Here is a 15,060-nt window from a genome sequence, read left to right as displayed (position 1 = left end):
GATGAGAGGCAAGCCTACCTCCCTCTCTAGGCTGTTTCATGAATATGGCTGATAATCTGGATACTCTGACTGTGCGTACTGGTACATCTGCTGTGTAACGTGTTGTGTTGCAGCGATAGGCTGCGGTACTGTAACTGTCTGTTGTGCATTCTGTGGCGGCTGGGAAGTCTGTGGGACTTGTTCTTGTCTAGGCGGACGTGGTCTCTCTTTAGTTTTACCAGTAGCTATGTTGTGTTTCAGAACTGCACATTCGTTTATATAATGACCTGGCTGTTTACAGTAATTGCATGTCCCTTTAACGGGAGCTGCAGGATGACTGGCTTGATTCGGACCCCTCTTCTGACTGTCTTGTGGAACAGATTGTGCAACTAATACTTTCATTTTCGTGTCTTTCATACGTCTCCTTTCGTGTTCCTGCTCTTCCCTGATTCTGTTCTGGTGATACTGGAGCATCTGGAGCATCTGTGACGGAGTATTAGCTTGCCATGTACTTTCGACTTTCAGTACTCGATTTTTAACTTGTGGACTTGAATTCTCGACTAGTTTGGTAACAAAAAGATGGGGATACGACTCACTACTCGTTTTCAGACCACTATTAATAATGAAACATTTCTCAAATCTAGAATAAAAATCACTAGTATCTTCGTCTTGTTTCTGTTTACAGGCTGAGATGGCATCCCAATCTTCCTTTTTCGTGGCTAGTAATCTTGGCAAGACTTGTATTAACAATTCGGGCAAAGCTTTAGCTTTATCCCCAAGACCGGTACCTGGTACTCGTGTATTATCTTCAGCTTCTAATGCTGTCCAATCTATCTTTTTCTCTCCCACCTCCCATTCTTTTTCTTTTAATTTTTCATATATGCCCGCAGGCAACAGGACTTTTAACATTTTAATGATATCAGGATACGTGTATTCTCCCATACGGAGCATGTCCTTTAATTCACGGTGAAACCCTGCTGGATCTTTATCATGACAGGGAATTAACTTATTCATTTCCAAGAGTTCTATTTTCGTGATAGGGGTGTAAACAAATACTCGTTCTAGACTACCGTCTTCTCCCTTAACTGGATGCACTTCCCGTAACGGATTCTGTCTGTCTATGTAGAATGATTTTCTTTCTGGGGGTGAGACGGAAACGAAATGTGGATTCAGAAACGTTCGGTATTTGTGGCGCTGTTCTAGAATGATACTAATTAAATCGGTACCTAGACCTTTCCATCTGTATTGGAGTAACTCGTTCAATATATCATGTAGCGGACCTGGATCAGAATGTTGTTCCTCATACAGTGTAATGAGGTGCTGAATCATATATGTGCCCACCAGACGTTGCTCGGCTGGGGGCAGTTTCAGAAACATTTGTGCCACTATTTCGTCTGGAAAAGTGGTAGAATCACTAGTCCATCGGACTGCTGATCGGGCGAGTTCTTGTTCATGCATTGTACTAAGCTCGCTATAACCTATTCGTGATTTCAGAATGTGATCGGTGGCTTGGAATACTTGCTCAAGAGAACACTGTTCTGGTGCTGTAGGAGGAAAAACTTTCTTGTAATCTAGGCGTGAATGTCGGTTGGAAAGTCTAGTTCTACCTACATACGCTATTCTGGAGGGATTCTCGCTGTCTACCTCTTCACTAGAAGAGTCATTCTCTTTCTCGGTTGCTCTTTTTGCTTCCTCTTTCTGGTGTATACGTATTATTTCCTTACGAATTTTCTTGTACATACTCTCTATACAACCTTGTGTCTTGTGTTTTCCATCGGCTATATTGTCACTCCACCTAGTCAGGACTTTCAGTTCTTCTTGATCTTTTTCTGGATAATCTTGCTCTCTTACTAAACAGTTAATCAGGAACTTTAAAATCATGAGCTGAGTCTCGACTTTTCTTTGAACCATGGCTTCGTGAATACTTCCTGGATTCTCTCCTGTACGGATAAAACGATATATTCTGTCTAGATGTTCTCCCATATCGGGCAGGGTGACCAGATAGCTGGCAACCCGTCTTAAACGTAATGAATATATGACCATGTGATCCTCGCCTGGAACTGGATCATAACGACAGTCAGTAAGAAGTCGCGTGATATCTACGTATGTAGACACTTTTGGCGTACGCTGTAACGCTAGGTCATGTAGCGTCAGACGTCTTGGTTGAGGCGGGGTACGAGGAGAACCTCCCCCCGCGGCACCTAAACTAGAATCGTCGGTGAATACTGTACGGGCTGGTAGAGTGACTGGCATAACGGGTCCATGTACTGTGGGCTGGTCCGGGGTTGCTGGAACATGAACTTGGCCCCCGGGAACAGTAGTTGGCGGGACAGGAATTACATTATTAACGGGAGCAGGCGGAACAGGATTTGCATAGGCTGGGACTGTGTCGTCCAAATAGGACGAAAGAAATATGTCAGCTGCGGTCTGTTTGTGACGTAGCTTAATCGGGACCATTGGCGGCGGTGAATTACAGGGTGCTTCCGGGGTTGCTTTTGGCAAGCCCTCGGCAAGAAGAGGATACATACCTTTAATAAGGGCATTTCTCTGTCTGTCTGACTGTTCGGCTCTAACTCGTTCACCTTCTTCGATTAATTCCCTTTCTTGGGCTTTTTCTGCGGATTCCCTACTTAATTCTGTTTTTCTGAATTCTTTTTCGGTTCTTTTATGAGATTCTTTGTGCCATAACTCGATGGCATCTTTCTGGGACTGTCTGGCTTTCTTTTTCCATAACGCTTCTTCTACTCGCATGATGCAATCGGCATCCCATGTACCTGATACGGGCCATCTATATTTCTCTTCTAGTTCCTTAGTATAATCCGCCCATAAGTCTAGATATATTATGGCATCTAAGCCATGCTTGTGATACATAAAATGTCCTGGACTGTCCCTAGGAGGGACAGGAACTGCTTCTTCGAGTAACCCTTTTCTGGTCTTTAACTGACGTAATTTCGAGAACAGAGGCATTTCGGTAATACACTTGGAACACAATACACAATAATCACAGTAATTAAATGGCAAACAAAACACTCATACCACGACATAAAAATACATTGATAACAGTTCGAACAGAGTACTACCTGATACACTGAAAACAGAACACATGAATTTCTCGAGAACGAAACTTACTAGAATTACTGGATGCACTGCTAAAACAGTACAGAACATACCGGTCCCATAAAGAGACACGTCATACCGTATCCACCTAGGTGAATACTTCGGACTGGATCTGTGTACCCAAACCCAACGGACCAGGAGCAAACTAATGATCCTGTCTAGATACTTCCCCCGCGACGGTACTCACCGGGAAGCAGAAACTGGAAGGCCTCGGACTGGACTGGACTGCTACGACGTCGGACTACGAACTTCGGACTTCAGAAACAGGTGGGCCTCCGGATACTTCGGACCTTGCTCTCTCGGCTTGGGCTCTGGTCGGGACGAACCGCATTCCACACCGCTTCGTCTGGATGCCGGACCGCAGTCTCCGTCTCCTCCGTGGGCCTGAGGGAGACTTGAAGCAGAAATATCTGCCGGTGCGCAGTAGAGTTCCGTCACGGCTGCAGAGGGTCAGGGGACCTGCGTAACATCGCCAGCGCGTGAGGAAGGGGCTCGTCCCTATTCGGGCGCCATTATGTGGTAAATAAATAATTAATTACCGGTACTATTTTTGAATATATTAACAATAACAGATAGCTCAATAAATAAGAGGCAGGATCCGATGTATCCGAGTTGAACAGGCTTTATTCAGGCAAAAGGGAAGGGACTGGAACGGGACAGCCTGAAATAAAATAGGAAGGAAGGCAGCTGCACCATTTCATTAACAGTGCAGTGTATATATAGTAAGACATTTCAAATACATTACATACAGTAGGCGTAACTTATGACAAACGTAAGATAAGAACACATGGGTGGAAGAAGAAGGTGTGCACAGGGCGTGCACTGAGACATGTGATGTGAAACGTCATAGAAGTGTCATGAATGGGCAGAAACATGGAGGGGGCTACCTGAGAGCAGCTGGGACCTTTAACCTAGTGGTGCGCGCAAACGGGCAATGACGTGTTACCGGGGAGAACTGGGGGCTATGACTTCTGCACTAGAAGAGGAGACTAAAGTCTGCGGTGTCAGGACGACATGTACCTATAGCATATCTGGTATCTGGTGTTTGGAGTACATGTTGATAGAATCTAAAAGTTATCAGGGCAAAGGCTACTTGACACTAAGGCTGGTGCATGCATATATTCTTCGTGTATTGCCTGTGCTATGAATCTTCCATGAATAATACTACAGTATTTCTCTTACATGGAGACAGAAAGACTAGACTATAGCTGAAACTGTTATGCAGTTCAGTAGCTTAGGAATGTGAAGACGAGAGGCTGGACTGATAACTAGAAGCATAACATATTCTTGGCAGACAGGCAGGCAGAGCCAGGCCGGGCACCGCGCTGCTTGGCAGAAAGTAAGTGAAGGGTCAGGGATGCAGGTGGGGGCTGCATCGCTCCTCGGAGTGGGTTCAGGAGACTGGAGCTTGAATCTGGTGTCCGGGCCCTTTTGAGGCCTAGAAACGGGGACAATTCAATGAATTAACGTGCACACTGTAAAACGTGGCAACATAAGCCTAATACTCGTTGCTTTCACGAGAACTGGATACTGGCATACTAAAGTTGGACACAACTATAATTGCGTCTTTAATCGATCATAGGGGGATATATGCATATCGATCATGCACATATAACATAGGATGGGGAACACGTAGGCACATATAACAAGGCAAAATATAATTTTCCTCAACCCCACCCCAGTCTACCCCACTCTACTCTGTCCTACTCCACTCTGCCCCAATCTGTCCCACTCCATTCAAACCTACCCTACTCTAACCGCCCAATCTATCACACTCTAATCCACCCAATCTACCCCACTCCAAGTACCCTGCTTCACCTCAATCTACCCGACTCCACCCTATCCCACTCCATTCCAATCTACCCTACTCTAATCCACCAAATCTACCCCACCTCATCCACCCCACTCTTCTCCAATCTACCGTACTCCACTCTACCCCAATCTACCCTGATCTACTGCACTCCTATCAATCTCAATATAATCCTATCTACCCCACCCCACTCCAATATACCCCACCCCATTCTACTCCAATGTACTCCACTCCAGTCTATCCCACACTACTCCAAACTACCCCACCCGCCTCCAATCTACCCTACCCCAATTTGCCCCACCCCACGCTAATCCAATCTACCCCACCCCAATTTTCCCCACTCTGTATACTCCACTCTTCTCCACTCAATCAACCCCACACCACTCCACTCTACCCCAATCTACCTCACTCCAGTCTACCTCATTTTACCTCAATATACCCCATTACAATCCACCTCACTACACTCTAAACCAATCTACCATACTCCACGCTACCCTATTCTACCCCACTCTAAACCAATTTACCTCAATCCAGTCTACCCCATTCCACTCTACCCCAATCTGCCCCACTCCATCCACCCCAATCCCCCACCACGCCACTAATGTTTAACCATCCTGAAAAGCAGCCACACTGGTGAACATCATGGCGAAACACATTGCCAAAGCCAATAGCTCTTGCATAGACGAGCCCTATTGCCCTTGCCAATGGTTGTTTTTATGGGCACTATTCACTTCTTAGAGCCTTATTGTGATAGCTTGTTACACCATTGTTGAGATTAGCTTGAGCCCTACTTTTAAATACATTTTTCTTTGTTTGGTGTGGTGTTGCAAACGATTCTGGAAACTGGCCTAAGACAGTTCTTTCAGCCCTGACATTGCCCAGTACAGAGCTTGTAGGACCACTATCAAGCCTGCAGTCTGTCAGGCAAAATAAATCCATATTGGCCACATTGATTTCAGACATTGCTCGAGGTTATGGAATATAGCATAGTCCTCCTTCAGTTTTGATCGCACATTTCTGCCTCATTAAGTAGCAGGGTCGCCAGACGGCACAAATCCATTGATTGAAATAACACTGTAATTCTGAGAAAAATAAGAGAACATTGCCTTCAGCGCACACAGGCTGAAATAGAGCCTATTGCTGATAGCATCCGCCCACCTTTATACTTGTAGAACTCTACTGTCTTTCCTCTGAAAGGCATTAAAACACTTCCTTCATGGGGGTCCTCATAAGAGAGTCAGCGTCCTGCTGCCTCAGCCTTCCATTACCCCACCCCCCCAGATCAGAAAGAGAATTGTCTTCATAAGGCTCTTTGCTCTTAAATTGTTTTTATTAAATATAAAAAGGAACTGATCTCCGAAATCAGATTGCATTGAGAATTGGTGATGGTATGGACTTATTGCTTTGAAGGATTCATTCCCCCTGTCCTGTTAAAAAATGCCCTATAGGTCCATAGGATGGAGGGCTAGAAGACTAAGTAACTTGTATGTTTCATCGAACAACCAGGCTGTTCACTGGTTCTGTCCCAATCCTTTAACTGTTTTGAATTGTTTTTTGTTCTAGGCAGCTAATCCTGGTTGTTGTTTGGAAGATTTTGTAAGGTGGTACTCTCCTCGAGACTATGTTGAAGAAGAGGTGATTGATGATCAAGGTAACCGAGTGATCAAGGGAGAGCTGAGTGCCAGAATGAAGATTCCTAGCAACATGTGGGTGGAGGCATGGGACACAGCCAAACCTGTCCCAGCAAGGAGGCAGAGGCGACTGTTTGATGATACAAGGGAGGCAGAAAAGGTAATATGATACTCATGATACTTGAATCTAATGCATGTGAAACCTAATGTTTTACTTTAATTTAAAAATAGTAAAATATCAGAATTTCAAAACTTGCGTGCTTTCATGGAGTTCAGAAGTTACAAAATTACTTCTTCGAGCTCAAAGACAGATCAGATCATTGTCAATCATGGCACAAGTCTCTTTATGAATAGAAAAGATCTAAGATCCTAAACTTTCTGTTTAGCTTGCAGTGAAATCAGCTTAACATGATCAATATTGCTGTCAAATGTTCTTGTTCATACCCAAATTGCCTAAAAATGATTTCTGCCAAGATAACATTTATTTATTCCACATTGTGTTTTGTGATAGACTGACCATCAAACTAGTTAAGCACAATACTCAAAGTTTACCGACATCCAACTTTACTTACCCGCTATGAATTTATTCTTAAGTTTGCAAAATATGTCTAAATTGCAAGTCTTTTTTTCTTTCATCAACGCTCAGTTTACTGTCCCACTGTGAAGAATTAAAATGAAACTGTATTTATTTTATGTGACTACAAGTGCATTGAAACGTCAAGCACAAATGTCATACATGATGTGTTGTAGTAGTGAATGAAAACCAGAGTAAACTACTGACACTTTGAACAGAACAACAAATAGACAGGTTATATGTGTTGATAATGTAACAATGATCTGTGTCATAAGGTATTCTACTCCCACCTCATGTGATGGTTTCTTAGTCCTGCTTTAAAGTGGTCAAATGTTGGATAGGCATGCATACCATAAAGTAGGGTGGAAGCCATACATGATGTTTTTGGAGGGGTCAGTAACTTTTGGTTTTAGAATCACAGATTCCGGATTGATGTGTAGAGGATCAAGATGATAATAAAGTAGCGTATGAAAATCATTGAATTACTTGCAGTACAATTATCAACAGGTTAGAGAGGGCCCTGTTTAAGCTGAGAGCCACATAGTTCGAGGGTGACAAGCTGGCGGTGTGTCACGGCAAGTTGAAGAAGGTCCTGGTTGCAAAATGCATTACTTTGTCCAGAGGAATGATGCCTTGCAGGAGGTTGTTACAATAATCAAATTTGCTGAGTACTAGGTAAATAATTAGTACATTAACAGTATTAAAAGGAAGTACTTTGGTGTGATAATAACCAGGTATCATACTACTGTGGATAGGTAGAAGTAATGAACTCTTCCATGTGCCTAAAAGGTTGAACAGTATACTTGGATTTCTAGTTGAGGTCGTGATGGTTTAGCTGCAAGGAGGGAAGTAGATCGAGGTTTGAGAGATCATGGAAAATGAGAGGGAGGAAAAGTAGAGGACTTCGGTCTTGGAAAAATTCAGTATAAGCCGACTGATGTGCCATCCAGTGTTGAGTTGCACTGAAACAGTCTGTGATGCTTGCTTGAAGGAGGGAAGTGAAGGTGGGGAAAGATCTGTGTCTTCATCATGGAGGTGATCGGTGAATTCAAAGGATGAGTTGATATCAGTAACTATATAACTATAATGGATTGTGGGGAAGAGAGTCATGTGATTGAACTGTAATGTTGAAAGCTCTTGAAAAGTCAAGAATAAGACTACAAAAAAGATGATTGCGGTGAGCTGGTGTCGTGAAATTAGAGGTGTGGGAGAGTGCTGTGTCTCTTGAATGAAGCACATGGAAGCTATATTGGAAATGGTTGAGATGGTTGCTGGCTAAAATATATTAGGCGAGTGAATTGCAGACTACGTGCTCCAGTATCTTCAGGAAGAATGAAATGTGTGATACTGAACAATAGTTGGAGGAATTGGCATGGTCAGCATTGGGTTTTTTTAGTAGAGGGAAAACCACAACTAATTGGAAACAGTATGGGTAGATATCAGATTGGAGGGAGTGGCTGTAAAGTGAAGTTAGGCTAGGAAGTACTTTCGATGAAAAGGCTAAGAGTTAAATGTTTTGAGGGATGAAAAGGATGGATGGTGCAAAACTCTTCAGATGATTTGTGAATAGGGATGAGTTACATGCTGAAGTGAGCTCACCTCCATAGTGCAGGTTCCCCAGCATCTCATATTATTTTTTTGGTCTGACTAGACAGCACAGCTGTTACCAGAAAAGTCTGTGAGAATCACCAGGAGAGGGGATTTGGCTCTGTCCACATCTTGAGATCAAGGAGTACATGTTTTGATTGAGCGGAAGTTGTGTGCTTCATCTAAAAAGTACTTGCCCTCCACACAGCTGGAATCATTTTGTTAATTCATTCAGCCACCTGAGCTTGAACATTCAGGGGCACACATATGATATTTTAATGTTATTAAAGTATATTAGCTAACTAGGTAATTTATTGTATTGTATTGCAGTTGTATTTATATAGCTCTTAGTACCCCTGACAAGGCATCAAAGTGCTTTTTCAGTGAGTAGCACGCTACTCCGGAACCCATAAAGGATTAGTGGTGAATTAGTGTAGTGAAATATGAAAGTAATTTAAGTGGTGGATATGTTCGTTATTTGGATTGAGAAGGATAGTGGAGGGATCGAAGAGGGAAAAAGGTTTGCATTCATACAGTGCTTGCTACCCCTGATGAGGTGTTGAAGCACTTTTTCGTGAGTAGCATGCTACTCTGGAACCCGTAAAGAATTAGTGGCGAATTAGTGTAGTGAAATATGAAATTAATTTTAGTGGTAGACATGTTAGTCTGATATTTGGCTTGAAAAGGATAGTGGAGGGATAGAAGAGGGATGGATTTAGAATTTACTATTAATTTTTATTTTTTTGGGAGCTGATAGCAGTAGGAGGTGGTTTGGGATGAGTAAAAGGGAGGGGTAAGGGTTTAGAAAGGCTTGTTTGGGAGATCTGAATAGTAAATGAGGTATGAGAGTAGGTGGGGTAGAGTAAGGAAGAGTCTAAAAAGGGTTATTTCGGGGATCATACTAATGGTATCAGGTTTTGGATGAATGAGAGTGGAGGTAGAGGATATATTGATAGAGGTATAGGGTGAGGAATAGGGTAGTGCATCGGATATGCTGAATTAGAAGAAAAGTCATAAATACATAAGCACATGGAAGGTATATATATGTATAAGGAAGGTAGTATTTGTAGATTAATAATGCATTTAATAAACTCCGGCTTTCAAGTATTGTTGTACTTTAAATTATTTGTTTTTTTATTTTTTGTAATTCAATCGTGAAGCAATTGTAGATAAATAGTTCTGATAAAAGATTTACTTAATTATGCAGTCACTTATGTACATGTAAAAACATACAATAATGTAACTATCAGTAATATGTGGTGTTTTTCTTTGGTAGTAGCAGAGATGGGCGGAGTGCAGTCTTTAACCTACATGGGAATTTTGGTCTGGCTTGGCAGTGTATCTGCCACCTGACCCTACCAATATTATTCTACAGTTCTTTGCTTTCACACAAATACATATCCATGCCATGTACTTGTAACACACATTACCATAAACCATTCCTTTAAAACCAGACCTATTTCAGTTGGCAATGCTTGTTTTATCCTATGTGGTGTTGAACTTTTTTTTCTGAGTAACTTTCTCAGATTGCAGATCAAACCCCATATTATATCTCCCCCCAGATGCTCCAGGATTCTCTGATACATTTAAAATGGGAAACCCCAGGTATTACTTTCTGTTGTAACATTGGATCTAAGCCGATTTTAATATGTAAACAATGGCGCAAATCTTCTCTGCCTACATGAGATCCTGATTGTGGTTTGGTGCTGCAGACTGCCTATGTATCGATCATAGTACATGGCAATCTCATACTGGTGATGTTGAGCAGGTTTTAGCGGGACCGCAGGGTATCATAATGACCATTGGTTACTGGGTTTGAGAAGTGCCTTTGGTAGTCTGCAGTTAGTGTTTTAAAGCAGTTAGTGTTTTATAGATTGTCTTGTATGCGCTGGGATGCCCGAGGGTATCTACGCGCTATACAAAATTCTTAATAATAATAATAATAATAATAAGAGGAGTTTATACGCAACATTGATGTTCATTCTTCAAGTAGCAACAAGGGTATTTTAAGTATTTCATCCTATCTACAAGCTTACTAGCTTTGTATGCAGCCATGCACTGGGTCCTTAAAATAATCACCCCGTCTTTTGTAACTGTGTGCCGCAAGGACTTAATTGTGGACTCTGAGTAACCGCAGCTACCTGTGCAGTTTATAAACGTAATGGTGAAACGCTGGTACATTAGTACAAAGATAGCCATGTAAAATGAGTTGTGTGAAATACATGTTATATTTGCTGTTAAGTATATGCAAAATGTGGAAGGGTTATTTGAATGTAACAGTAAACATCCATGTTGATACCTGTATTATATTGCATGAGCAATGCTACAGTAGCCTTGTTTGCAGTGTTCATACAGATTGCCATGTACGTCTGTGGGTGCACAAAGTCCTGCATAAGCACTAGCATGCAACCCCCGCCACCCCTCCTGGCACCGCACATCAAGCCACAAAGTAGCATATCTACAGGAGAGAGGAAAATGAGTACATGCATGTAGCAAACGAGAGAGTAGTTTGGGCATGTTGGCTGTGTTGTGACTTTTGGTGTAAACCTGTGAATCCATCTTTTCCGTATCTAAAGGATTATTACGAAGACACAGTCATGTCACCTACCCTTAAGTAGGTGACATGAGTGTAAAACGACACTACAGGCAACAATTGATAGGACGAGCATTATTTTTGTACAAGTCTACAAATAAAATGCAATTGGTTAGAAGTAGTTTGGTCGCTTGGAAAGGGGGCAGTGTTAGCATTAATCTTGATTAATAGTCTTACCCAAACGTGGGACCCCAGAATATGGAGAAGAATAACAGTCTTTAACCCAAATAAAGAAATGACTAAGAAAATGCAAGATTCAATTTATATTTTTAAACCAAGTGTAAAGAAAAAAAAATAAACTCCGTTATTACATTTAAAATGGGTCTTAAAAACAAATTGCAGTTTTGCTGCTAAAACACAGCTTCTCCCAATCCCCCAATTAAAAATGAAAACAGAATGGAATATGTTCCCACGGGCAGACCCTTTCAACCGTTATTCCCTCATGAGAATCAACCAAAAAGTATCCTATCCTTTTTTTAAAAGATAAAAGCTACTCTCCATGTCAGCAAATGCATTTTTTTTTCTTAATGAGTCATTTATGGCTAAACCTTGCAGCCTTAAGCTAGACACACAAGATAAGGTCTGTAAATTAGCCATTTAATAACTTATCTGCTTTTGGCTTCCCAACAGATATACCAATGCAAAAAATGATAGGAAAAGCAAATTTGTTGAAAGCTTCTAAAAAAAAAAAAAAAAATGAATTGTAGTAGACACTTGTCACTCCCATCATCGCCCCTGGATGGAAGAATACAAGTGACACTCTTCGTGTTCAGCTAACAATATTGAAGATTAACTACAATACACTGTCAGCAGCAACAAATGATTACGTGAGTGAGGCTGATCACCCCTCTTTCAATTTGTTAATCTTCCAAAACGTAAAACAGAGTTTCTTTACAATTGTTTTCAATTCTACGGCCAGATCTAATGTCATAAAAAATCATATCATTTAAGTTCTTTAGCTTTATTTAGAATTAAACAGAGTATATGTCACAAAAAAATGTACTCGATTGATGGTTTTGTTTTTGTACAAGAACACAAACTTAGGAGGATCCAAGCTCTTTCTTTATAAAAAAAAAATACAAAAATCATCCTTTTTAGGTCGAGCTTGGGCAGCGTGCATGTGACGTCTCTCGTTATACTGCATCTACTCTGTGGGCTTTCACCACGCACCTATCACTTTAATTCATTCATTGGTCTGCCTTTCAAAATTCCTTTGTTTTCTCTGGTAAATACTTTAGTTTTGTCCCGTCTTTTCGCTGTTTTGTTCCCGCCCTGGAGACTAACCCTGTCACATGGATTAGTTCACTTCTGTCCACTTGGTTAGTTTTTGTGCTCTACTTTTTCTTTTGCCTCGGCTCATGGTGCCGTCCCCCACCACCACCTCCCAGCCATCGCTGCTCGCAATTTATTTAATCTCCCTGTGCGACAGCGTCCCCCCAACACCTCCCTCCCGTTGTTCAGTTTGTTATTGATATGTTCGTACTGTGATTTAGGAATTTTAAATCTACTTTAATTGTAAAGGGGGAGGCTAAACTCCAGATTCCTAAACTAGGTATCCTTATGAAAGACTTTCCTTTCTACCACTGCCTCTGTTTTTACTTCACTCTGACTGCGGAGCAACACCGGTTCCTGGTCGTTACCTCTTCTACAATCTCCTGTTCTCTTTGTTTGGAAAAGGAGCCGATGTGGGGAGAACCATATACTTTAAGATCGGAGGAGCCACCCCAATTTGACTAATTTGTAGTGCCAGGGGGAGGGAGAGAAGAAAAGTGTTGCATTTAATGTGTAGGCTGCGCCGTGACGTCACGAGCAGACGGGCACACATGTGGAGTGCCCTTTGTGCAAGTAGGCAGATCCATGCCGGAATGCAGTGGGTATTTTTGTTTTCTTTCGGTACACCACTGGAGCCAGTTTGGAATACACTGAATCCAGTCATGGGTACTGGAGGTGCTGGTGAGGTTTCAGTATTCTTTGTTCAATCCCCTGCACATGTTTATCTCATGCCCACTTTTGCTGCCAACCAAACATAACAGACTTTCCAAAGCAAATCTCTCATTGGGAAAAAGAAAGTTGCCTCTCTTAGATGTATGTATCATGTCTCCTTCCGCAGCTGCCAAGTGGTCTCTTACCTTACGTAACATCTCCTGCCAGCCATGGCCAGGAGAATTTCACGGTCTCAGAACATGTTTGAACGACTTGCTGTTAATAATAAAAAAAAGAATTGGGGCTGGCAGAGGTGCCACGTGTGGCATGGGGCACTTACCAGCTAAGTGCGTTTCTAAATATTGTAAGCTGTCACATGCCATGTGTAAGTAGCCCGCCGAGACCTGTGTTTTTTCTTTGCATGCTGCACTTTGGTTTATAATGGGAGGTCCTCAAATTACAAGTAATGCAAATAACAGGCTTAGATGAACTGCCTACACTTTTATGCTCCCTACTTGCGCACCATTAAATGGTTAGTACCAAGGGGTCTGCACATGTATATACTTACGATTGGTAATTATTGCCCCATCAGCAAGTTTTATTTACTACATTGACATCATTGGGCAGAGCCACTGCATTAACCTAAATTGCTGCCTCTCACAGGGATGCTGATCCAGTCTTCTGGTCTAAGGGACAGTACTGAGGGTAGCACACTTGTATTAGTTGAACAGCTGATTACTGCCGAAAGTTTGTCTTTACAGCTTTGTCTACCAGTTATGATAGGGGCTGGTCTCATTACTTACAAACCTATGGTATGAGTAAACCAGGACAACAATACCCAGAATGCAATATATTGTCACACTAAAGCCCAAGGCTGGATCCACCATGTGTATGATGATAGTGAGTGAGCAAGAAGTGTGCACGTTAGCCAATAAACACCCACACTCATTTCAGCAGCCTCAAATAACTGTGAGGGCTACATATCACTATACAAGACTTAGAAATAAATAAACATGGTGATCCTAATTTAAATAGGTTTTATTAAGTTGCGGTTAGTTCCATACAAACAAGTATGAAATCTGTTTGTGTTCCATCGAAGCGAACTGCGACCACAACTCCTAGGATGCATATTGCAGTTAAATCCAAGTGAAATTCATCATCTGGAAATAATTCTCTTAAAAATGTGACTGCAAGAAAGAAAAATGCAAGTCATTTTGGATGTCCAGCATTAGCAAAGGAGGCAGAATCTATGCCATATTTTCAGAATAACCACTAAGTAACGTATTCCAAATGAGAATCCACGTATGAGAATTCCTCTCATATTGCCACCTTAAAAATGTTGCATAATCTGCTGCAGCTACGATTCTTTTAGACCTCTAGACACCCCTAAATGACTTCTGTATTTGCATTTTCTGAGAGATAGTCTCATAAAAATTTTCATGAGGAAAATGATGTTTTGAAGGGATGTGGATTCTCGAGCATGTAGCCTTAGCGAAGCGTATCCACATTAGAACTTCTTGTACCATCCCACAATCCAGAAAGAAACTGAAGACGAAGCTGTGTATCCACCTTTTTCCGGTCTCACCTTGAAAAAATATGTACCCTAGGGTTCTCGCCCTTCTGTTCCATTACTCCCCTACTGGTTTTGTGCTACGTAAGTACCTTCAAACATACTTACATAAAATGTACCTTCATATAAAATGTGCTGCTGAATATGATCATTAAATGACATCAGCCAGGAAGTTACCATCCTCTTCTGTGAAGTAGTGTGTGCATTTGAGATCTGAGAACTACACCATTTGGTCTTTTTCATGCTGTTCTGATCCTCTTCGGTCCTTTTATAGCC

At 41.8% G+C, this 15,060-nt stretch overlaps 1 protein-coding gene across 1 annotated transcript in view; it reads left to right on the top strand.

The window, feature by feature from the left end:
* Positions 1-15,060, top strand: part of RAB3GAP1 (RAB3 GTPase activating protein catalytic subunit 1) — a 436,470-nt gene that overhangs the window by 388,448 nt on the left and 32,962 nt on the right. Inside the window, exon 19 of the mRNA XM_078681808.1 lies at positions 6,470-6,697. Coding sequence (XP_078537934.1) covers positions 6,470-6,697 — 228 coding nt within the window. The remainder of the gene's footprint in view (positions 1-6,469; positions 6,698-15,060) is intronic.

The sequence above is a fragment of the Lissotriton helveticus genome, chromosome 3_1 (genome assembly GCF_964261635.1).
Source record: "Lissotriton helveticus chromosome 3_1, aLisHel1.1, whole genome shotgun sequence".
In the NCBI taxonomy this organism is placed as follows: domain Eukaryota; kingdom Metazoa; phylum Chordata; class Amphibia; order Caudata; family Salamandridae; genus Lissotriton; species Lissotriton helveticus.
This window is presented reverse-complemented; position numbering and strand designations above follow the sequence as displayed.